Source organism: Sinohyriopsis cumingii, chromosome 7 (genome assembly GCF_028554795.1).
Source record: "Sinohyriopsis cumingii isolate HCF-2022 chromosome 7, ASM2855479v2, whole genome shotgun sequence".
NCBI lineage: Eukaryota > Metazoa > Mollusca > Bivalvia > Unionida > Unionidae > Sinohyriopsis > Sinohyriopsis cumingii.
The window spans coordinates 107,181,674-107,209,203 of record NC_142967.1 but is presented as its reverse complement, the minus strand read 5'-3'; the positions used below and the strand labels follow the sequence as shown (position 1 = coordinate 107,209,203).

At 36.5% G+C, this 27,530-nt stretch overlaps 1 protein-coding gene across 3 annotated transcripts in view; it reads left to right on the top strand.

The window, feature by feature from the left end:
* The window catches only part of LOC149795901 (uncharacterized), a 75,302-nt gene that overhangs the window by 18,757 nt on the left and 29,015 nt on the right, over positions 1-27,530 (top strand). For all 3 annotated transcript variants that reach the window (XR_016422444.1, XR_016422443.1, XM_089965820.1), the window contains exons 2-6: positions 2,491-2,625; positions 8,254-8,352; positions 12,836-12,938; positions 15,587-15,704; positions 18,351-18,424. Coding sequence is in view for 1 of the 3 variants with exons in the window: in XM_089965820.1 (XP_089821946.1) it covers positions 2,491-2,625; positions 8,254-8,352; positions 12,836-12,938; positions 15,587-15,704; positions 18,351-18,424 (529 nt within the window). In the remaining 2 variants the exon portion in view is untranslated. The remainder of the gene's footprint in view (positions 1-2,490; positions 2,626-8,253; positions 8,353-12,835; positions 12,939-15,586; positions 15,705-18,350; positions 18,425-27,530) is intronic.

Genomic DNA, 27,530 nt, shown 5'->3' with positions numbered 1-27,530 from the left:
AAACAGTGGTTCCAGATAGACAAGTCATAATCTGGGTCTTTGTTAGGGAATTGTATTGTGTTAATGTTTTGTGATAGTTCGGTGAGAAATTCATTTTTAGCAAAGTTTTGAAACATCTGTATTGCTTGTAGGAGTGTAAGTTGTTTTTCTTTGCTCTCTGTTGCTTACGAGTTGCACATATATGATAGTGATCACTAACAGGGAAACACGGTACGTTTATCTCGTAGAGATTGATAGGATGGGTAGTGTAGATGTGGTCGATCAGAGTAGAAGTACAGGTTGTTACTCTTGTTGCAGCATATATTACCTGTGTAAGGTCGTGTGTTTGTGTCATATGTAGCCATTTAGTGACAGTATGAGAGAGGAAGTCAATATTAAAGTCTCCCATGATAATTACTTCATTGTTGGAAGATAAAGCAACCTCTAATTCGTGTTTAAATTGGTTAGTCCATGAGGAGAGGGAGTTTGGGGGTCGGTATGCTGAGCAGATATAGATAGACTGACTATCGAGGAAACTTAACTCGATCCATATTGATTCTATAGTAGAATTTTTAAAAATCTGTTCTTCTCTTATATGTTAAGTTTTTTGAAACGTACATGACTATCCCTCCTCCTATGCCTTGTGGTCGATCTCGTCTTTCCAAAGAAAAGTTTCTAACAGAGATAGCACAGTCGGGTACATTAGAATCTAGAAACGTTTCGCATAGTCAAATTACGGCAAGGTTGGGTTCATTTTGTATCGTAAGTCCTAGTTCATAGATCTTTGGTAAGATGTGTCTTCCATTGAGGTTAAAGGTTGAAAACTTTCTTTTTTAGACCAAAGGATGTACAGTTTACATTTTCTCAGTCGTTGTAGGAATGAAGACAGATTTATTAATTATTCCCCGAGTCCGAGGGAGAGACCTCATAACCTTGGCATGTACAATTAGAATTAGTACTTCGGTCAGAGAGACAGTCGGAACAAACATCTTCAAAAACATTATACGTATTACTGATTGAGGTATATGTATTAAAATAATTGTATAATAAAAATAATTCATGTTAAGCAAAGTCATCAAATCACTAAATGAAGCAAGTGTATACATTTAAAAGAACACTGCATTCAACAGTTTATGATTGCTTGCACGTGTAGTCGCAGGTCTAAAGAGCACGATAATGAAAAACATATTGCTGTAATTAAATGGTTCATTTTGGGACTGATCATCTTGATGATAAATGTTTGACCTCTGTATAATATATTTATCTTTATATATATTTACTGGAGTTCTGTGGATATAACTTCCAAATTCAGTTAGTGATAATTCGACAGGTCACACCATTGCCTTCATTAACATATTCGTCCTAATATTGCACTCTCTTTTAATTGGCTTATTTGGACCAATCAGAATCACATAAAGTGATATTTTACATGTTATAATATAAAAATATAAAACTGCACACACTATAGGCAAAGTCTACCGACTGTGTAATAAACAAAAGTATGTGGCTCAAGACGCTCATTGTGCAATACTTCCGACACATAACAATTATAACTTTTTTCTTGACTTTTCCCTTTTCTAAGATCGACATATATAGCTAGATTCCACTTACATAACTGTTCAGATTTTCATAAAAGAGTGCAAAACCTGATGACTTTTATATAGAGTGAGAAGCAATAACTGTACCGGATGAACACTGTTTTGAATCTGCTAACTAAATTATAAGGGTGCAGGGTTATTTTAACTTAGTTGGAAAATAATTGGTGAGAAAAATAATCTATGTTGGTGTTTGCACAAAGAAAATGAATTCTCAGTCGTGGGATTACATTATTTGTTTCCCCACGAGACAATTAATATAACCCCTTGACTGGAATTTTCTTGTTTCAGTCCAAATCCCAACATAGATTTTATTAGTATGTCGTTACGTATTGCTACATCGCACAGATGTGTCACTTTAATATCATACATTACATGGTTTACATCAGGGGTACCAAACTCAACCACCAAGAGGGTCGCATAAAGGCATTTTCGATGGCCCTTTGTTATCTCTCATGACACCGTGTGCCGCCAGTAATTTTGCGGGCCACAGGATATGCTTTGACGGGCCGCGTGTTCGAGGCCCTGGTTTAAATGAAACATTTGGTAGCCCTGATGAACATATGAAAGATAACACATGATTATACGATATTAAATAGATCAAATAGATTCTAATAAAGGGCTCCGTAGACACACACACACACACACACACACACACACACACACACACATATATATATATATATATATATATATATATATATATATTTATTTATTGTTCAAGCGATCTATTAAACTCGCTCATGCCAACTTTTTTTAAAAAATTTTATGACGAAACTTTTACTTTAATTTATCTATCAATTCATTGGACGGGTCATTAAACTAGCATATATATATATATATATATATATATATATATATATATATATATATATATATATATATATATATATATATATATAATTTCCAATTTCAGTAACTTATTCTATACCTGTCAAAAAGGAAGAGCGCTCACCACTGTCACACCGCACGGATGTAGGTTCCATCAGCAAGAAACCGAAAATGTCAGATGGATCGGATAGCGGTATTCCTACACCTATCGACTACATCGGTATGTCCAATTTGGATTCACTGTCTGATTAATAGTATAACGGGCGTCTATACAGTTGGTTATATACAATCTGATTAAAATCAGATCTCCGCTGTTCTACATGAAGATCTGAAAGCGACCGCTTAGGGGTCATGTTCTGGTAGCCTATGTTATTACCATAATCGCTAATTTTATCTACCAATCAGATGAAATCTTATATCTTAGCGTTTTGAGACAGGGCAGTGTGGATGAAGAGCATGAATGTTTACCGAACGATTTGATTCACTTTCAAATTATTGAAAAGCTGCATTTAGATTGGCTTAATTCAAAGGTCACCAGATCTTCACGTAGGACAGCGGAGATCTGATTTTAATCAGATAGGGTTATGTATGCACTTTACTTCTTCATTTTGCTGACAAATACACAATAAAATCGGAGATGAACATAATATATGCTTCAGGTGTGTATATTAAAATCTTGTAATGCTGAAATTATATATGTAGCGTTATGACACTACACAGTTAGCGAAATGACAGCAAACTAATAAGAAATTATTGGAAATGGCCCCGTCCGAGTCTATTAACAGCTGAAAATTTCTGTATGTGTCGACTCGATCGATAGTACTCCCCAATGTTTTCTAATTTGTGAGTGATAAAAAGTACGGTTTATTTACGAGTACATACGGTAAAATCTTCTAATTTCCTGGTGCCGATAACACCAACAACTGATAAATGTCCTAGATATTTTCAGTGTGTGTGTGTGTGTGTGTGTGTTTGTGTGTGTGATTTGGATTTTTAACGTAGCTTTTACAATTTTTCAGTCATATCGCTACGATGTCTGCAGTGTGGCAGTTTATAGTTATGTCTAGCAATGGGGCATCATACCGCAGACATGTAGCATGATGTCCCACCCAGAATCATTATCCTGACACCAGGCCGACCAGTCCTAACACTAACCTCTTAATGCTGAGCGCCAAGCGAGGCAGCTGTATGTACCATTTTTGTAAGTCTTTGGTATGACTCTGCCGGGGATCGAACCCACGACCTCGATATTTTCAGAGATATGTGCGTAATATATAAAAAGTTGATCCTGCACCTTTGCCGCTAGGAAGGGATCGTTTCTATCTGGCTGGCGATCTACTATCACACTGAATACTGTCCTTACGCCCATCAGTTTGTCTGTCTGTTGTGAGTCAAATAAAATAGATCCAGACACTTGCCCCTTTGTTCTTTATTATTTTCTTTTAGAGGACTTGCTCAGGTCAGTTAAAATATATGTCTAGATTGTAATTTGAATCAAGCAAAAGTCTTCATAAATGTGCGTAAACGTGCTTTTGCAAAACCTAAATTTGCCCATGTTCATCGGAATGCGTCCTTTATAAAATCTTAAGTTTCGGAGGTACATATTCTTTGACGTTACCCACTTCCGTTGCCAAATCTTCAGTTTCTGATAAGGTGACTTCTGTGTTTATTTGCCTACTGTGTTACGTCCGCTTGCAGGTAGGTTTTGTTGTAATCTACCACGCAACACAAGAAGTTAACTTTCGTTATTTTCCCAAATTTGTATTCTTGTATGGTATCGGTTTTGTTCCTTAATATGAAAAAGGAAATAATAATTCAAACGCTTGCCAATAGGAGTCGGTGGTTTTATCAATACTGGTATTTGTAATATTTTACTCTAAACATATTGAATTCGCAAAGATGCCTGGAAAATGGGACAACCTTTGTGCTAGTTTACAAGAGGATAACGACCACATCCTACATAATTATGCTTTCTAAGGACAAGGGGCTAGAATAGCTAGAAATGTACAATGCTGTCGGGCATTTCTGCACACTAGTCTGAGTTTCCTTTGACCCTTGTCACCCCATAAATGTCCAAATATCAAAACTGGGGTGGCAAGGGTCAGAGGAAACTCAGACTATTCTGCGCATGTAAGGTTTCCGTCTCCAATATTGAAGCAAAACGCTTTCCGAATTCGACCAATTGACGAAAGAAAAACAATACTGCAATGCTTACCATTTGAAAAGAGGCAATTTTCACGAACATATTCTGTTCAAAATAATATTAATTTTTGGACACACGGTATACTACCCCACCCCACCCCACCCAACCACCCCGTTTTCATGATTCGCGACATGTCGGCCTATTCTGCGCACAGCTTTGAAAAAATGTAATGTTTATCCAATGGGCTATAGAAATGTAATATATTACTTTGAACTGTTTCTGTCAGCAGTTCAGTCGAGTAATTAGGTCAGGTTTATAGCTACTTTTACAAAATTAAACCTAACAATGCCAATAAATGGCAAGATATATTAAGCAAACTAAACTGATCTTGTAAAAAAATTCGCAAAGTTCAACGTTTTATAAAAAATAAGAAGCTTTTATGTGGAAAAGAAATAACAAAAGCTAATATGTCAAGTAGCAAGGATTCCACATGCACATATTACTTTAACTGATTTTTCAGTTCCAAAGAGTTGTATCTTTCTAAGAGTATGAACGTATGTTGCAGACTTTTGAAGCCTAATAATTTATTTTGATCTTAAATCTCAGGCACATCTCAAGTCATAAGGCCTTGTGGCAACCTACTTGCTTGACACCTTCGTGGTCCTAGTTTTTTACTGGTTCCACAGTGTATAATGGTTCATGCCACCCATTTAAGGTCAACCCTCATGCTTTGTAAAATCAACACTTACTGTTGAGCTCAAAAGGACAAACTTTCTGGTGTCATCAAGACGGTATCCCATAATACGAATGTGTTTCATCATGCTTAGAGTTCTGGAAGAGACTTAAATAAAATGACATGGTTGCAACTTTTGTTTATTATTAAATAATGAAAAATAGAAATTCTTTTTTCAAGTTTAATAATTTCAATAAGTAGCATGGGAAAGAAAACGATAGTTGCTGAAATTTATAAAAGACAAATGAAAATAGGTTGCGATTAAAGACAGCAGTAGGTCATCCATACATGCTCTGTTGGGGAAAACTGATGTGTTGTTAGTAATGTGTCAAACTGAATTGATTCTCTATATATACTTTTGTTTATATATTTGATAAGAGGAGTCTATAATGTTCAAACTGTGTATTTGATAAAACGAGTCAATGATGTTCAGACTATGATAAGAGGAGTCATTGATGTTCAGACTGTGTTTGATAAGAGGAGTCAATGATGTCCAGACTGTATTTGATAAGAGGAGTCAATGATGTTCAGACTGTGTTCGGTAAGAGTCAATGATGTTCAGACTGTATTTGATAAGAGGAGTCCATGATGTTCAGACTGTATTTGATAAGATGAGTCAGTGATGTGCAGACTGTTTGATAAGAGTCAGTGATGTACAGACTGTGTTTGATAAGAGGAGTTAATGATGTTCAGACTGTATTTGGTAAGACGAGTCAATGGTGTTCAGCCTGTGTATTTGATAAGACGAGTCAATGGTGTCCAGACTGTATTTGATAAGATGAGTCAGTGATGTTCAGACTGTATTTGATAAGACTAGTCAATGACGCTCAGAGGAGTCAGTTGTAACAAGATAACCGGGCTGGATTTTGGATTTATAACAGAACACTTTTAATGGTGATACAAATGCAATGTTTAATGATGAATGAGTTGAATGAGAAAAGAATTATGATTAATACGTGCGTGTATAAGGTCTAAATATTGGACAAATTAACATAATCCGCACGAACCTAATAATGTAACAAATGAAAATACAAAATATATGGCCTTACACAATACAAGGACAAAGGTGAATGATTCACAGTAGTTTCACACGACGAAATAAATGATGTTGTTTACTCAAACAGTAAAAATGAATTCACTCACATATTGAAAAATCAGGTATTTTACTCAAATAGTAAAATGATGAAAACAAAGGGACATATATCATACAAAATATCTTTACATTCCCAAAACACTGGTTATTACAAACACCAAAATTAGCCCACAGCTACAAGATTACATGTATGGAATTACACACTCCGTCACCAGCACACTTGGCTACCAGTCACTCTGGTCAATCAATCAGTCAGTGTTCCAGGTAGTCACCGACCACCATTCAATTCTTTGGTCAGTCAAACAATCAGCGCCCATCAATTGGTCAGCAACGCCCTATTACCTCCTACTCGACCAACAACGCTGTTCACTCAGCTCTACGGCTGATATGGTTCAGCTTTACAGCTGCTTTGGTCAACTTCTGTGGTTAACTCTACATCTGGTATCACGTCAACTCCGGTCAGCTGAAAACGCATCTTACACCGTGTACTATGTGTGACACGGGCATATACGATAAAACATAATTACGTTATATACAGTAAGATATACAAATTACATTATAAAGCAATAAACAGGTTCAGAAGTGAACCTACCTGTGTCCGATAAGAATCTTATGGTACTAAAGGTTTCTTAATAAAATGCAATTTTATTGTCAATATAAATCTCTTGCTAAGTCACAAACAAGAATATAAAATATTTGCATTATACCACGGAAGCCGAAGCTACATAGAAAATATACAAAAATAAACATAGTATTTGTAGTACAATAGTTATAACTTATACACAAGAAATTAATAAATAACATACCTCTACAGCTGAAGATGTGCAAGTCCTTTAAGTAGACTATTGGGAGTCAACGATGTTCAAACTTTATTTGATTAGAGGAGTCATTGATGTTCAAACTGTGTAAGTTTCATGAATTTTAAATAGTCAGTGGGTCATATAGGGGTCTCAAACTATGTAAGTTTCATGAATTTTAAAAAGTCAGTGGGCTATAATTAGGGTCTCAAACTATACAAGTTTCATGAATTTTAAATAGTCGATGGGCTATATATATATAGGGGTCTCAAACTATGTAAGTTTCATAAATTTTAAATAGTCAATGGGCTATATATAGGGGTCTTAAACTATGTAAGTTTCATGAATTTAATATAGTCGATGGGATATATATATATATATATATATACATATATATATATATATATATATATATATATATATATATATATATATATATATATATATATATATATATATATATATATATATATATATATATATATATATATATATATATAGGGGTCCCTGGTGGGAGTGCCCTACGGTACCAACCTTTACAGATTATTCGCATCTCAACTCTGCACATGTGGATTTTGAGTCTTAGCTTGACCAATGTGGGTCAGTCAGCATCCAGTGGCTCATTGATTCATCATGAGGTCATCCTCCACCAAACATTCTTGCTGTCATATATAGCCTATTATGTGCATTAAGCTCCACAAAACCAAACCAAATCAACCCAATGATTTGTCTACGATTTTGTTGAGAATGACTGACAAGGCACTGTTTTCCCATTCTCTTGTATGTAATGGTCGTTACTTAGAGATAACATAATAAAATGTACACAGACCATTAGGTTTTTAATTTGCTTTTGGATTGATTGAGCCCTTAGCTTTGTAGAAATCCATTCTTTTAAAGTTATATACTCCAACATATCACACATCATCAGTAAATGTAATATTAATGGTTTCCTGTGAGTTCCCAAGTCTCCTGCACCTCAGGGACACAATGTGCACAGACTGTGTAGCATATATATTAGAGCTCATTGTAAAATCAAACTGAAATACTTGTAAAGCTTGACTCAATATCTGTTTACATTACAGGCTGCCAGGAATTGCTTGAGAAGTCCTGCTCCCATTTTGGCTGGGTGAGAAAGAGACATTCCATACTGAACAACTCTGTTACCCAGAAACTGTTCAACTGTAAGTCTTAGGTGTTGTCACTGAAAACCTCTTTAACTCTTAGTCCAAAAGTGCTAGTAGTCAAAAACTCTCTAACTGTAAGTTAAAATTGCTGTCACCCAAAGACTCATTAACTCTTTATCCAATGTACTGTCACCCAAAGACTTTTTAACTGTTAGTCCAATGTGCTTTCACCAAAGACTCTTTAACTGTTAGATTAATGTACCATCACCCAAAGACTCTAACTGTTAGTCGATGTACTGTCACCCAAAAAACTCTTTAACTGTTAGTCCAAAGCGCTGTCACCCAAAGACTCTAACTGTTAGTCTAATGTACGGTCAATCAAAAACTCTTTAGCTGTCAGCCTAATGTATGTCACCTAAATACTCTGTTACATTTGGGTTCAAAAGACACACAAGCACCAAAGTAAGGGTCCTACAACTTTATGTAAAATAAGCTAAAATCTTAACAAAAACTAGAAAACCAGTATTGTTTACAGTACCAAGCCCATAACTACCTGCTCTATCACTCTGCTTATCTTTTAATAAGGGTTAGAAATAAGGGATCTTAATTAATTTAACATTTGTGCCTTATCAGAAGGTCATGACTAGTCCAGGCTCAATTAGTCATGTGAAGAAAAACAACAGAATGAAACCTGTTGACAGTCTCTGTATCAAATATCTGGAATGCTGTGATTAATGTTCTGGCCAGCTGTCACTGCTAACAGCTCAAATCTGATACAGCACTATGGGTGAAATCATACTTATAACATACTCTTTAACTGTTAGTCCAATGTGCTTTCACCCAAAGACTACTCGTTAACTGTGAATCCAAAGTGCTGTTACCCTAATAACCTTTAACTGTAAGTTCAGTGTTGCCACCCAAAGACTCTTTAATTTTAATACCAATATAGTCCAAAATTGCTGTCACCCTAAGACTCTTTAACTATAAGTCCAAGTGCTGTCACTTAAAAACTCTCAAGCTGTAAATCCAAAGTGCTGTTACCCAAGAAACTCTTTAACTGGAAGTCCACAACATAGACATCCTTACAGTTCAAGATGATGTCTCTCAAAAGCCCATAACTATCACTCCAAAGCGTTGTCATCCAAAAACCATTTAACTGAAAGTCCAAAGTGCCAACAACCAAACATTCAATGACTGGAATTTTGAAAGTACAATCATCAAAAAGTCCAAAGTGCTGTTTGTTAAAATGTTTCAAACTGTAAGTCTGAAGTTCTGTCACCTAAAAGCTCTTTAACTGGAAGTCCAAATCTCTGTCACCTAAAAGCTCTTCAACTGGAAGTCCAAATCTCTGTCACCTAAAAGCTCTTCAACTGGAAGTCCAAATCTCTGTCACCTAAAAGCTCTTCAACTGGAAGTCCAAATCTCTGTCACCTAAAAGCTCTTCAACTGGAAGTCCAAATGTCTGTCACCTAAAAGCTCTTCAACTGGAAGTCCAAATCTCTGTCACCTAAAAGCTCTTCAGCTGGAAGTCCAAATGGCTATCATCCTAAAAGCCAAACACATGGACAGTGAACACTTAAAAACTAAACACTCTTCAACTGTTAAGTCCAAACACATGGTTTTGATAAATAGCAATTAGCTGTAACTCAAAAGCTTTTAAATTTCATGTTAGTCCAAAGTAATATTTATAATGAACACTGCTGTTGGCTTGTCACTTTCTATCTCATTAACTATCAGTTCATTTTGTATTATATCCAGAACACCTCAATAACACTAAAATTAGACCTTTGAATGTTGCTCCAAAGAAATGAAATTAGGAGCACAGGGTCTAATAGATCTTATAACCAGAGCCAGCCAGGGGCTACCTGAACACAAGATCTAGGCTACCATATGTAGAAATCTACAGGTAGCCCAGTGGGCTATTGAATATAGTCATCCATTGTTCCATAATGTTTCAAAATATACCTACAAAGTTATTTTAAAGAGTATAACAGTGTAAGTGGCACCTAAGTTGGTAAAAGGATAAAATTAAAGCTAGCTATTTCATATTAATGTACCCTCTTTGGGCAGTGAAACTTAAACCAGGCTACCAAATTAGTTTTATGGCAGCCCATTGGGCTGCTCATCTGTTTTGAAATTTGTTGAATCCTGATTACTTAGCAGGGATGTTAGCCAAAACTATGTAACAACTGTTACTCAAAATGGATACTGCATACTTAAAAGTACTTTGATGCAATATGTCTTGTCCAAATGAACACATGACAGTGAATAGATTGAACCACCAATCCAAATCTTCATCGGTAGGACCAAAGGCTTGACATGCTAAACAATACCTTGACAGATTGGTTTCTTAAATGCTGTATTCTTATACTGGTTTAAGGAATTAAAACATTTGTTGGAACACTTTGGTGTGAAAGCCATTGCAAAACATTTGTTGGAACACTTTATCGTGAAAGCCTGTCTAAAACGTTTGTTGGAATACTTTAATCTGAAAGCCTGTCTAAAAGTTATTAGAACAGTTTAATGTGAAAGCCTGTGTAAAATATTTGTTGGAACACTTTAATGTGAAAGCTGTGTAAAGCAGTTGTTGGAACACTTTAGTGTGAAACCCTGTGTAAAACAGTTGTTGGAACACTTTAGAGTAAAAGCCTGTGTAAAACAGTTGTTGGAACACTTTAATGTGAAAGCCTGTGTAAAAGATTTGTTGGAACAGTTTAATGTGAAAGCTGTGTAAAACAGTAGTTGTAACGCTTTAATGTGAAAGCCTGTGTATAACAGTTGGAACACTTTAGTGTGAAACCCTGTGTAAAACAGTTGTTGGAACACTTTAGAGTAAAAGCCTGTGTAAAACAGTTGTTGAAACACTTTAGTGTCAAAGCCTGTGTAAAACAGTTGTTGGAACACTTTAGTGTGAAACCCTGTGTTAAACAGTTTTTGGAACACTTTAGTGTGCAACCCTGTGTAAAAGAGTTTTCAACCACAAACAGCATGGAACTGGAAATCATAAAACTCTTTGACTTTAGTTTGACCTTGAGATCATGTTTTGACAGTTCACAGAAGTTGTTACTTGTGAAAGACCATTTCTGATTGGTTGATATTGGAATTCAGTAGACTGTATAGCTGTAGAGCATGCATACTATTACCATTAAATAATATAATGGAATCCATAGCCATACCCATATTAAAAACAGACCATGTTTAGGATCAGTTTGATTATACAGGACTGTATGATTCACACTTATTTCTCAACAGCACTGACAAATCAACAGACTGTACAAAAATTGCATGTTATATTCTAACCCTGCCTTTATTCATCTTTAAATTCCTCTTGTATACAAACTTTTTTTTTATCCCATTTTCTCAAATGAAGTACTTTATAGTGAGGTACCACAGTAAGTACTTCATGGTGAGGGACCACTTTAAGTGCTTTAGACTCATGTACCACAGTATGTGCTTTAGAGTAAAGAAACACTATAAGTGGTTTATAGCCAGGTACCACTATAAATGCTTTATAGTAAGGGACTATAGTATGTGCTTTACAGTCAGGTACAACTGTAAATGCGTTAGAGTCGAGGACCATTGTAAGTGTTTTAAAGCAAGGTACAGCTGTAAATGCTTTAGAGTCGAGGACCATTGTAGGTGTTTTAAAGCAACATACCACTGTAAATGCTTTAGAGTCAAGGACCATTGTAAATGTTTTAAAACCAGGTACCACTGTAAATGCTTTATAATGAGGGACCACTGTAAGTGCCTTATAGCCAGTTACCACTGTGAATGCTTTGTAGTGAGGCACCACTGTACATGTTTTAGAGTCATGCACCACTGTAAGTGTTTATAGCCAGATATCACTACTGTAAATGCCTTAAAGTGAGATAACTGTAAGTGTTTATAGCCAGATATCACTACTGTAAATGCCTTAAAGTGAGACCACTGTAAGTGTTTATAGCCAGATATCACTGCTGTAAATGCCTTAAAGTGAGATCACTGTAAGTTTTTATAGCCAGATATCACTACTGTAAATGCCTTAAAGTGAGACCACTGTAAGTGTTTATAGCCAGATATCACTACTGTAAATGCCTTAAAGTGAGACCACTGTAAGTGTTTATAGCCAGATATCACTACTGTAAATGCCTTAAAGTGAGACCACTGTAAGTGTTTATAGCCAGATATCACTACTGTAAATGCCTTAAAGTGAGACCACTGTAAGTGCTAATACAAGTCAACAAAAATTCAAATTCATCTATGTGGCCAGGGTTAATTTTAGTGTATATTTTTATTTGAATTCATTTGATTTCAGTGTTTATTTTTTAAGGAATTAATTTGATTTTAGTGTATATTTTTATTTGAATTCATTTGATTTCAGTGTATATTTTTTAAGGAATTAATTTGATTCAAGTGTATATTTTTAATGGAATTCATTAGATTTTAGTGTATAATTTTAATTGAATTCATTTAATTTCAGTGTATATTTTAAAGGAATTAATTTTCATCAGCTTTACAAGATTAGTATGGATTGTTATATTTTTGCATAATCTTTCAGGGCCTCAAGTGTATGTTGTATTAAGTGAAGGCTGTTTTTATTATTTCAAAAATGAGAAGGCCAAATCAGCATCAGGCCAGTTCTCCTTATATGGCTACAATAGGTATGTATATAAACATCAGTTCTCCTTATATGGCTTCAATAGGTATATATATATATATATATATATATATATATATATATATATATATATATATATATATATATAAACATCATAATTTCATTTAGATAATAGTGGCTAAGTAGGCATTTTGCCTTTTCTGGTTTTCAACTTTTTAATTTTACCTTTTTGGGTCCTGATTTGGAAAACATTTTGACTAATTCTGCATTTTTGGGACAAAAACAAGAAAACATTCAAAGATACCCTGTATTGATTTCAAAATATTCCAAAATGTGCTGGAAACTTGATTGGTGATTTATTAACCAGTAATGAATGTTACTTACATTTAAAAGAAATCAGCCTTAACATCTGAACAGAAATTAACATTTTCATTGAGTTCAGCTCCAGGGCTTTTTAATGGGATTAGTCATATGCACTTAAAATTCCAGTTTTTTTTTATTCAGATGTGACTATTTTTGAAAATGCAAAATAACATATGCCAATTTTCTTTTCTTGGTTGTGTCTGAGTTAGTTCTTAACATAAGTACAAGCAAGATAGTCTTGGTCCTTTAAAACTGAAAACTTATATACTAGATTTTATCAAAATATAGAAAAATGAAAGAAATATACAATGTGCTTGTTTGGTATAATCATGCTTTTAATAACATTAAGGAAAAAATCCAAGGTGAAAACACTTAATAATGAAGCATCCTTGTTTAATTCATAGCAAATTATTGTATCATTGTAAAAGAAAGAAGTTTAATAAAGTAGTTAACTGATTCATATTTGAGGAATACAGTGCTGAAAATTATAGCATCTGGCTCATTAAAGGTTAGAACATCGGACTGAGATAATTTTTTTCTTACAGATGCACTAACTATTCACATTAATTTCTCACAGTTGCATTGTCTTAACTTTATTTGAAACGTTATTTGGATTCAAAGAAATTTTGCTGATACAATTGTTATACTAATGTGTTTTCTTCACTCTTTAAGTAATGCTACAATGTGAATAGGACACCTTGGCTTACATTGACACTGCTGGTGATATGTTAACTGTGATCAGGCTTACATTGACACTGCTGGTGATACAGGTAGCTGTGATATGGCATACATTGACACTTCTGGTGATACAATTAGCTGTGATATGGCTTACATTGACACTGCTGGTGATACGTTAACTGTGATATGGCATACATTGACACTTCTGGTGATACAGGTAGCTGTGATATGGCTTACATTGACACTGCTGGTGATATGTTAACTGTGATCAGGCTTACATTGACACTTCTGGTGATACAGGTAACTGTGATATACATTGACACTTCTGGTGATACAGTTAACTGTGATATGGCATACATTGACACTTCTGGTGATACAGGTAACTGTGATATGGCATACATTGACACTTCTGGTGATAGTTAACTGTGATAAGGCTTACATTGGCACTCATGGTGATACAGTTAACTTATAAGGAATACAGTGACACTTCTGGTGATACAGTTAACTGTGATAAGGCTTATGTTGACAATTCTGGTGAAACAGTTAACTGTGATAAGGCTTACATTGACACTTCTTATGATACAGTTAACTGTGATAAGGCTTACATTGACAATTCTGGTGAAACAGTTAACTGTGATAAGGCTTACAGTGACACTGTTGGTGATACAGTTAACTGTGATGAGGCATACATTGACACTGCTGGTGATTCAGTTAACTGTGATATGGCGTGCATTAACACTGCTGGTGATACAGTTAACTGTGATAAAGCTTATGTTGACAATTCTGGTGAAACAGTTAACTGTGATAAGGCTTACATTGACACTTCTGGTGATACAGTTAATTGTGATATGGCATACATTGACAATTCTGGTGATACAGTTAACTGATATGGCATTAATGCTTACATTGACACTTCTGGTTATACAGTTAACTGTGATGAGGCATACATTTGACACTGCTGGTGATTCAGTTAACTGTGATATGGCATACATTAACACTGCTGGTGAAACAGTTAACTGTGATAAGGCTTATGTTGACAATTCTGGTGAAACAGTTAACTGTGAAAAGGCTTACATTGACACTTCTGGTGATACAGTTAACTGTGATATGGCTTGCATTGACACTGTTGGTGATACAGTTAACTGTGATAAGGCTTATGTTGACAATTCTGGTGATACAGTTAACTGTGATATGGCTTGCATTGACACTGTTGGTGATACAGTTAACTGTGATAAGGCTTACACTGACACTTCTTATGATACAGTTAACTGTGATAAGGCTTGCACTGACACTTCTGGTGATACAGTTAACTGTGATATGGCTTGCATTGACACTGTTGGTGATATGGTTAACTGTGATAAGGCATGCATTGGCACTCCTGGTGAGATAACTATGAGTAAAAATTATTTTAGAAGACAAATTCTAATTATTTTCTCATCAGTTAATTTTTGCCAAACATTTTGCCAAATTCATCTATATATCTTCACAAATTGTGATATTAGCAACTGAAAGTGGAAAACTGCCTAAATATCATACTTTTCTTTGATTTAATCCAGAGAAAGAAAACTTTAAATTTTGGAAAATAAAAGGTATTTAAATAAATTATGCTAAGATCTAAGTCTGGTTAATTTATGAAACTTCTCATTGCAGCGTCCTGCGAGCCAGTGAAATATCACACAAAGATGCACCTTGGGCATTTAAATTGGTGCACACCCACAGGGAGTTTAAATCTTACTTTTTTTCTGCATCATGTGAAAAAGACATGAAGGTAAGCATTGCTTTGAATTATTAGGAATATAATTTGTAATGTTTATTTTTCAATGATAATTGTTACTATAACAGTGATTTTTAACAATTAATCCTGTTTAATAAATAAGGAATGGGTTAATGTCAATCTTTCACCCACAATACTATAGAAATGAAAGGAATGGGTTAATGTCAATCTTTCACTGACAATATTGTAGAAATGTAAGAATGGATTAATGTCACACATTTACTCACAGTGCTTTAGAAATGTAAGGAATGGATTAATATCAGTCATTTACTCACAATACTGCAGAAATGTAAGGAATCAATTAATATCATTTACTCACAATACTGTAGAAATGTAAGCAATGGATTGATGTCAGTCATTTACTCAATACTGTAGAAATGTAAGCAATGGATTGATGTCAGTCATTTACTCAATACTGTAGAAATGTAAGCAATGGATTGATGTTAGTCATTTACTCAATACTGTAGAAATGTAAGGAATGGATTAATGTCATTCTTTCATTATGGTGGAAATGTAACATTGTGAAATAGAAATATATGTAAAAGGAATGAGAATTTATGGAAAGTTTGAAAGATTTGAAATTAGAATTCAGAGTACTGTCTTAGTAACTATAGGTACCTTGGTACCATTTATTACAGCATAAAAGGCCACCCTTAATACCTGTCACATGGTAACAATAGCCATTCTAAACCTACCCCCAATAAATTTCCTTTATAAGTGTCATAGGTAATGGTCACCTGCTTTATGTGGTTGGTGATCAGATGTTTCCTTACCAAACAATGGTTTCTTTCTGCCTTAAATGGTCACTGGAGTATATCTACAGTGACCACTCAGTATATGCAAACTAAACTTTTGCTTTATGAGGATGGCATTGTTTAGATAAAGAAATATCATGTGAATTGATTTGGAAACATTTTTTATCTTGCTTGTATGCACAGTACTCAGACAAATGTGTCAGTATGTCAGATTAGAAAGTGAGTCATATTTTATCATCAGGGTGGAGGCTCAAAGCCATTTTTTGCTGGGAGGTGGGTAAAGCAGTTGTGGCAGAAATGGAAATTGCCTTTTCTGCAACAGGTTTAGTTAAATATCTTCATCTATTTGCCAGTGAATTAAAGTTATCTCAAAAGAAATAAGTTCATCTTTGAGAAAAGATTGATATTACATCCCTTTGCATTAGGGTCAAGGTCATGCAACCTGTAAAACTTTTCTGTAAAGGCAGGCAAAGTTTAGTTCATAGGTCACAAAGAACATCCATATATCACTTCTTTTCACTCCTTATTCATCACTGGAGTTCCACATTAACTAACTATTTTTGAAGTATTAACAGATGTTTCCAAGCCTAATTGATACAAATTGTGGACCTAAGTGTCAGTCCTGTGTTTTAAAATCATGTGTATGCTGTTAATAGGTAGTGAAATTATTGTATTTTCTTGGTACACAAAACAAAGATCAGTGAATATTTGATGATTTAATTTATAGGATGGATTGAAGGGAGCTGGATACAGTAATCTTGATTGGAAGATCCATTTGGGAGAGTACATTGTATATGTGTATTTTATGATTTTGTTGAATAATGCACATTGAACAGTACTGATAATGTAAAAGTAACAATAATGATATTTAGTCAAAAACCAATTGCAGCAATGCATGGGAAAAGGCAAAACTGTCCTTTTTACACAGGTCAATTCTGTATGCAGGTTCATATTTCAAGTTTGCTTTACCATGCACCAAATACGAGTATCAACATTATTATTATTATTATTATTATTATTATTATTATTATTATTATTATTTTAATCAATAGATTTAATTTAGTGCTCTATAAACAAATTCATAAATTGATGTTCTTTTCCAGCATTATTGTTTGGACTACTGGATATTTTAACTCATCAATCAGATGTGAATGGCAAAAGTTTTTAGTTTTGCCTGCCTAAATTTTCTCTGACTGTTACAATCTTATTTAAGATAATTCAACAGCAATGTTGGAGTGGATGATTGGATTGTATTCCCCATCAGAAAGTTGGAATTTGCTGAAACTGTACAAAAGAATACAGTTTATGCAGCAAGTAACATTCCATTTAGGTACAATGGATCCAGCACGAAATTACGTGTGTCAGGGACTGATCAGAAGCAATTAACAAAAATGTATAAACAAAAAATCCGACCATGAACAATACAATCTAGTTTTTAATTAGCCTAAGCACTTCTGACTGTCATCAAGTCTTTAGACATACAATAATATAGAGTTTTGTAAATACAGAGTATGCTTTTGTATTATTGTTTGCCTTGATTGGTTTTGTTTTATTATTGCCTTTGACATAGACTCACTGAGAGTTAAAGAGACTCACTGAAAGTTAGAGACATACTGAGAGTCAAAGAAACTCACTGAAAGACAGAGACTCATGGAGAGTTATCAGTATTTCGACTAGTTTCAAAACTAGTTTTGCACTGTTCATATATATATGACACTGTGGCAATTACTTGAACTGCTTTTTGAGGATTATTTCATTATTTCAGGTCTGTGTGAAATCTTGTAATCTTTATCAGCTGTATAAATTACAGTTGAGTTGCTCACAACTCAAGAACCAAAACACTGGACATAAACTGATGCCATTTTGTTTTATTACCAATTTTCAGAAATGGATGCAGTCAGTCAAAGCAGAGATGCTTAAAGCAAATAGTAAAAATTTCTCAAGCTATTACATGTATGGGTATGTATATACAGTCTGTACCTTACAATTACATGTATGGATATATATACACAGTCAGCACTTTACTATTACATGTATGGGTATATATACACAGTCTGCACTTTAGTATTACATGTATGAGTATATATACAGTCTGCACTTTACTTTTACATGTTTGGATATGTACACACAGTCTGTACTTTACTATTACATGTATGGGTATGTATGCACAGTCTGTACTTTACTATTACATGTATGGATATGTACACACAGTCTGTACTTTACTTTTACATGTATGGATATGTATGCACAGTCTGCACTTTACTATTACATAAATGTGTATGTATACACAGTCTGCACTTTACTTTTACATGTATGGATATGTACACACAGTCTGTACTTTACTATTACATGTATGGATATGTACACACAGTCTGTACTTTACTATTACATGTATGGATATGCACAAACAGTCTGTACTTTACTATTACATGTATGGGTATGTATGCACAGTCTGTACTTTACTATTACATGTATGGATATGTACATACGGTCTGTACTTTACTATTACATGTATGGATATGTACACACAGTCTGTACTTTACTATTACATGTATGTGTATGTATGCATAGTCTGCACTTTACTTTTACATGTATGGATATGTACACACAGTCTGTACTTCACTATTACATGCATGGGTATGTATGCACAGTCTGTACTTTACTATTACATGTATGGGTATGTATACTCCATAATAAATGTTCCTGGGAGCATTACATTTTCAAAAAAAATGGGGGAGGGCTTGAATTAGAGCACAATAATTGTAAATGATTGTAAATGCACAAGAACCTGTCTTGAAAGACCACCCCTTCTGCCACAAAATAATGGTCTGTCATGACAGGTGGTCTCTCATGACTGGATATAACACTGTATAATAAATAAATATGTGCACAGGTTATATGGTCTCTCAAGACAGGTGGTCTCTCTTATCAGTGGTCTTTCAATACAGGTTTTGCTGTATCAGCACAGCTAAAATGACCAATTAATCAACACATTGTCCCCACTCAGAAGGTCTTTGAATTTGCCACCCAGCTATTGCATCATGTTTAACACTACATGTGTGACTCTGACTTCAGTAATTTATACATCAACTAAGATTGCTGCAACATTTGGACTACTTTATTCCTGTGTTGCACATATGGATTACAGAACAGTGGCAATTCTTTGTATGTTTACAAGCTTCTCTTCTTAAAAAATGGGAGAGGGTGATAATTAGGAGTATACAGTATGTATACACAGTTTGTACTTTACTATTACATGTATGGGTGTTTGTACACAGTCTGTACTTTACTGTTGCCAAGAAGATAAATATACAACAAAGTGCAGATAACCTCAATTGATAATGATGCAGAATAAAATGATCTGGAGTTATCTCCCTTACAAAGGATTTAGTTGTTTTATGGTCTAAGAAAAATAACTTGTCATTGCAGAGTTCTCCTTGATGTTGTTGATGTGCTCCATATAGGCCCAAACTTTGATGATCATGGTAATTTTCAAATTTGTCTCAGGATATGATAAAAATAGATAATGAGTTTTCTTTTGATCTCTGCTGGCAACATCAAGGAAAGTAAACTTTGTAGATAAAGAGAAACACTTGTATGTCAGAATTAAAACTTCATATTAACAATTTCCTTCCCAGTTAAAACAGCACAGTTATGACCCAAACTTGGATGACACAGTTGGTCATATTTATATAACATAAATAAATAAATAACTTGTATAATTTCATTTGTCAAAGTGTGTCATTCATTAAGACATATTCTAGTAATGAATATTTTCTAATACTGAGGTGAATATTTGTATAAGAATACTTGTGGGCAAGTATTCCAATAGAAATTTGGTATCTGAATATTCATTTCATCGTTCATATATATATATATATATATATATATATATATATATATATATATATATATTTATTATGATGATGTATATATGAACATGTCCTTATTACTATACCTGATAATTTACAAATACTTTGAAGCAGCCCTCTGGAAATATTACATAACTTAGCAACCATACTATGGACATGTACTCTAGCTCTAGTAAATGTGAAACCAGCGACCTGACAGCATTCATGGACAATACCAGGCAGTACTTGTTAAACACGCTTTCTAAATTGTAAAAACAGTGAAAAAGCTCACTTGATCATGACAAGTTTTTATGAAACTTCTCAACCTTGAATATATACTTGATAGTTTTAATCAGCCATCACTTGGAAATTACAACAAAAATACCATGACTGTTTTAGTTTCCAAAAACAGTCATCATTGATTTTGATGGTTATAACATACTGTGTTTAAATGGTTGACTTGAGAAGGTAAATACATACTCAGATGTATACATTTTATTAATGCAGGCCCAGATTTTGACATGCTACGTAAAATTCACTGATGTAAAGTAGTTACAAGAACGTTCTTCACATAGGTCTGTCATACATTTTACATTTTCATTCACTGCCACTAATTAATGCAGATAAAGTAATTGCAGTTTCCATTTGAATGACTGGGTCTGTATATCAGGCAAATACATAATAAAATAATTGCAGTTTCCATTTGAATGACTGGGTCTGTATATCAGGCAAATAAATAATAAAATAATTGCAGTTTCCATTTGAATGACTGGGTCTGTATATCAGGCAAATACATAATAAAATAATTGCAGTTTCCATTTGAATGACTGGGTCTGTATATCAGGCAAATACATAATAAAATAATTGCAGTTTCCATTTGAATGACTGTGTCTGTATATCAGGCAAATAAATAATAAAATATTTGCAGTTTCCATTTGAATGACTGGGTCTGTATATCAGGCAAATACATAATAAAATCTTTTTCTAAATGTCATCTGCTCAGATTTTGTCATAGAAGGATTCCATAACTTTTTTATTAATTCTGCAAGCCAGAAGACAAGTCCCATGGGTCACAATCGTTCACATAAGTTTTTCGAGATTCTGGATTCATGGCTTCTGATTCATCCAAAGGATATGGTGATGGTCGTAAATATTTTATGGTGGCTGCACAATGAAAAATATTCAAAATAAAAATGGAATGCAGACTATGAAAATTCCAATAGTAACCATAGGTATTTGTTTCAGTACTAATATTTTCTGTGTTAGGCACTTGATGGTTGAACATACAGAAAGACAGATGGATAGACTGATGAATATCTAGATAGATGTACACATTATCAAAGTGTGTGAAGAGCTAATGTTGTTGTTGTTGTTGTTGTTATGGGGTTTAACGCCATTTTTCAGCACACGATAGGCTATGTATGGCGGCCAGTATTAATGGTGGAGGATGAACCCAGGAAAACCCCGGGAAGAACCACCGACCCACGAGAAGCTACTGGCAAGCTTTCTCACATACCCACACTGATCGAATCCAAGACTCGAACCCACGTAGACAGAGGTGAGATGGCAGTGATCCGTAACGGAGAGCGCTTTAGACCATTCGGCCACTCGGGGCCTCCGCTAATGTCATAAGTACTAGATTGAACTGCTTGTCATAACAACAGTTGAATATACAGAGATATTGATGGTGACCTAGTCTGTATCAATCTGTTCATGTAGAAGTTGCAAGTACATAATTCACTAATTTAATTATGATATGAGTATTCAGTTTGAACATACTAACATAATTTATAACTTAAAAGTATCATTTTTAATTTTCCTTCCTGACTACATACATGTTTTATCCACACAATTTTCTGGAGTCTTGTACTTGTTTTAAACTTTTCTGGCTAATCCACATCACTCCTACACAAGCAACAAGAGTTCCAGCATTTTATTCATTGTTATAATATAAAGATTGCATCATGAGATTTTCTTGACTTTTGGAATACAAAAAAAGACAGACGTAATCATAGAAACACTTGTGAATGGAAGTTAATACATTCCGATTTCTTAATTTATTAAAGTTTGTAATAATGTCAGCTACAGGAGATGATTGTTGTTGACCTTTTTTGTTTGGGGAAAATTCTCCAGCACTTTTGGCGCACATTATTAAATCTTATGTCCGGCATTTCACAAGACTTGAAATCAGTGGTAGTCCATTTGCCAAAGCTAATAAATTTCCTCTGGGACTAGTAGTTTTCATGATTTCAGTATCAAATGGCAAGTCAAGTTTCAGCAGTCATCTGTCTGCATTTTTAGGAAAGACAAGTGAAGATTGAGCAGGACTATAGTACAAGTCACATGGGTCATGTATGTGCATTTACTCATTTTAAGTTAAATATAAATTGTTCTTTTAAAATTTAATGCTGGTTTTCTTTAACCAAAGTCTATTCAATCCTGATTATTGAATACTCTGCACTTTAATTATCACCAAGAAACTTCCAGATGAAAATTATCTATTGGTGGTCATGTACTAAACTTGGGTCAAAGTAAGAACACATTGACTGGAATAGTCACAATCAAGAGTAATGCAAATTTATTTTTCAATATGTGTAGTTTTCATTCTGACATACAGCACACGACATTCAATCAAGATTGTACTGAATCACACCTTTAGGTTCATTTCGTCCAAAAATGTCTATGCAGTTTAACATTGATTTTGCCTTATGAGCCTATTGTGGCATCTAATTAAGGACTTTCTAAAGGAATATGGATGTATACGAATCCAAATGAAGTGAATACTTGCTGCTTAAAGGTATGTAGAATGAAATTCTAAAAAATGACACCCATTACTGAAATAGTCGGTGTTGAATGCCTACATGACCCGTGTGACTTATTTTATTGTATATTTCTCAGTATACAAGTCCTTCTGGCTGGAAATAAAAACATATGCTAAATTCAGTTTCAGTTGCTATATTTATTGATTATATCCCTACTGAATGAAGTTAGTGGCGACGTACAATAATCATGTCATCTGTCCGTCATTTAGTCCATCATTGTATCTGGTCATGCAGTTGTCCGTATGTTCAACTGTCTGACTGTCTGTCAACAATTTGCTTTCCACAAGTTAACTTTACTGGCAATAGTTGCCTTATCAGTCATCTGTGTCATCATTTTGAGGAGTTATTGCCCCTGACTTCCCATTCTCCTAACTTTAAATTTGGCAGCTTAACATTAGCAAGGATTGCTGGATTCCAACCTTACGTAGCCCGATGCTTTACATTGGCAAGGTCTTATTTGAGCTGCATCTTCAGGGTTATACAATATTATTTACAAGGTCTTTTTTTAGCTGTGTCTTCAGGGTTATACAGTATTATTTACAAGGTCTTATTTGAGCTGCGTCTTCAGGGTTATACAATATTATTTACAAGGTTTTATTTGAGCTGTGTCTTCAGGGTTATACAATATTATTTACAAGGCCTTATTTGAGCTGTCTTCAGGGTTATACAATATTATTTACAAGGTCTTATTTGAGCTGTCTTCAGGGTTATACAATATTATTTACAAGGTTTTATTTGAGTTGGGTTTCAAGAGTTGTCATCGCCGGGGGCGGTTGTGGGAGATAAGCACCCACTTCCCTTGGAAATCTCCCAATGGCTTGCGTCTGATAGAGCCTCTGACAACCAAATCCAGCTCCAGGCCTTCACGAGTGGCGGAACCTGTTTAAACTGACTGGAGAAGGGATGGCAGGCGAGCTTCTGGCGCCTCAAAACCAGATGCTTCGGGCAGATGGGGCTCGTTAACCTTGGGTGGTCACCCATCTAGGAGAAGGTAAACTCTGATTTCTAACCTTCGCTGCCTTGCGACTATACCCTCTTAGGGGAAAGGCTAAGGGAGTAAACCCCAACAGAAAGTCCGGAGTCGGAGTCCCTAAGGCAACTTGGCATTGATTTCAGTGCCATCTCGGCAACTCCTGCGACGCAGCTGGTGCCATGACATATCGGCTTGTCCTTTCCCTTGGATCCATCAGCTGCGTGGAGAGGGGGGATCAGCTGCATGGGCAACAGTTGATTCTCCATATCACCCTGCCCAGGCTTGTGCCCTGGAGAGGACACTCCAGCTTTGCTCCATAGCGTCGACACAACACGGGAAGCAGCAGTTTACCGGTTATAAGTCACCGCTCGATTGGCGTAGAGCCAGACGCCAGGGGTTGCTTCTGACGGTGGGAGAGACCAACATGTTTCACTGGACAGCTACCACCCACCTCAAACTGGGCAGCCCCCAGCCAATAAGGTGCTGTCCCGCCACAGTTCGCCTGCCTTGCTGGGTGCGTAAGGCTTAAGGTACGCGAGTACCTGACAAGCGGACTGCAACTACTGCACCAAGAAATTACAAAATAAAAATAAAAAAGAAGACTTCAATCCTCAAGCTAGGTACCTGGAATGTCCGGACCATGCTGACTGGGTTTTCAAATGATCTCCAGACAATCAGTGATGTTCGTAAGACTTCAGTCATCAACGACGAACTTGCAAGGCTCCAGGTCGATATCGCCTCACTACAGGAAACAAGACTACCAGATTCTGGGTCCCTCAGAGAAAAGAACTACACATTCTTCTGGCAAGGAAAGAGCGCAGATGAAGCCAGAGAGTTTGGTGTTGGATTCGCTGTCAGGAACACTCTGCTTGGAATGATAGAACCCTGCCAACAAGGAAATGAAAGACTGCTATCCCTCTGCCTCCACACCACAAACGGGCCTGTCAACCTGATCAGTATATACGCTCCCACACTAAGATCCGCCACAGATACCAAGGATGAGTTTTATGATGAGTTGAACTCCCTCATCGACAAAATTCCCAAGGAAGAGAACTTGATTTTGCTGGGCGACTTCAGTGCTAGGGTGGGTGCCGATCATGACTCTTGGCCCTCCTGTCTTGGCAAGTTTGGCGTTGGGAAGATGAATGAGAATGGGCAGCGCCTTCTAGAGATGTGCTCGTACCACGAACTCAGCATCACCAATTCATTCTTTCAGACAAAGCCACAGCACAAAGTGTCTTGGAGGCATCCCCGGTCTAAACACTGGCACCAGCTGGACTTGATCATTACAAGACGGTCAACCATGAAGGGTGTGCTTCTTACCCGTACCTTCCACAGTGCTGACTGCGACAACGACCATTCGCTGGTGTGCTGCAAAATGAAGCTTCAGCCAAAGAAGATCCACCGCTCTAGGCAAGAGGGTCAACCATGCATTGATGTGAGCAAGACATCGTATCCAGACAAGGCTGAGGAATTCACATATGCTCTTTCCAAGACGTTTGATTCAGAAGCCCCCCAACGGCAGTGCCAAAGAAAGATGGGATTACATCAGAGAGACTGTATACAGCACAGCCACATGGGTCTTTGGTAAGAAGCAATCAAACAACAATGACTGGTTTGAGGCTAACTCTGCCACACTCATGCCAGCCATAGAAGAGCGTCACAGTGCTCACCTGCAATACAAGCGATCCCCCTGTCAGAAGACACTACAGGCATACAGGTCTACCAGAAGCAAAGTGCAGAGATTAGCACGGCAGTGTGCCAATGAATACTGGCTTCAGCTCTGTCAGAGTATCCAGTCAGCAGCAGATTTTGGAAACATCAGAGGCATGTATGATGGCATAAAGAAAGCAATGGGTCCCACGAAGAAACTGACAGCACCACTGAAGTCTACCACAGGCGATACCATCCACAACAAGGGCAAGCAGATGGAGCGTTGGGTGGAATACTACTCCGAACTGTACTCCAAAGAGAACCACGTGAACAATGATGCCCTCAACGCCATTGAAAACCTCCCTCCAATGGCCGAACTGGATGAGAAACCTACTGTAGACAAACTAAAGAAGGCCTTAGAGAAACTGTTCCTAGGTAAAGCCCCAGGGAAGGATGGCATCACAGCAGAAATCATCAAGTGTGGATGTAGCGTGCTTCTCACACACCTGCACGACCTCCTCTGCCAGTGCTGGGACGAGGGGGCAGTGCCTCAGGACATGAGAGATCCTAACATCATAACCCTGTACAAGAACAAGGGCGACAGAAGTGACTGCAACAACTACAGGGGCATATCACTTCTCAGCATTGTGGGTAAAATTTTTGCACGTGTCATCCTGAACAGACTGCAGATGCTTGCTGACAGAGTTTACCCAGAGTCGCAGTGCGGGTTCCGTGCAGAGAGGTCCACAATCGACATGATCTTCTCTGTCGGGAAACTGCAGGAAAAATGCAGAGAACAACACAGACCCCTCTTCCTGGCCTTTATAGACCTCACCAAGGCATTCAATCTGGTCAGCAGAGACGGACTCTTCACAATCCTGGCGAAAATTGGTTGCCCTCCAAAGCTGCTAAGCATGATCCAGTCCTTCCACGATGACATGAAAGGCACAGTGCAGTATGATGGCTCAATATCCGACCTCTTTGACATCCGCAGTGGAGTTAAACAGGGCTGTGTCCTTGCCCCTATGCTCTTCGGCATCTTCTTCGTAGTCCTGCTCAAGCACGCCTTTGGGACGTCCACAGAAGGGATTTACCTGCACACATGATCAGACGGCAGACTGTTCAACTTGGCACGATTGAAAGCAAAGAGCAAAGTGCGTGAAGTAACCATCAGGGACATGCTCTTCACAGACGATGCTGCTCTTGCCACCCACACAGAAGCTGAGCTTCAGCGCCTGATGGCCCACTTTGCTAAAGCATGTGATGAGTTTGGGTTAACCATAAGCCTAAAGAAAACAAACGTGATGGTTCAGGACGCGGACCCCCCAAGCATCATCATCAACAACTACGAACTAGAGGTATTGAGTCAGTTCATGTATCTCGGCTCTACCATCACCAAGAACCTCTCGCTTGATGCTGAGCTCAACAAGCGAATCGGAAAGGCATCAACAACTCTCTCCAGGTTGTCGCAGAGAGTGTGGAACAACAGCATGCTGACCATGAACACTAAGATCACCGTGTACCGTGCATGCGTGCTAAGTATTCTCATGTATGCCAGTGAAACCTGGACTCTGTACGCCTCACAAGAGAAAAGACTGAGCGCCTTTCACATGCAATGCCTCTGACGCATACTCTGGATCACCTGGAGCGATCAAGTAACAAACAGCGAGGTGCTCGAGCGTGCCAAGATTCCCAGCATGATCACACTCCTCCGCCAATGCTGCATCAGATGGCTGGGCCATGTATGTTGGATGGATGATGGACAG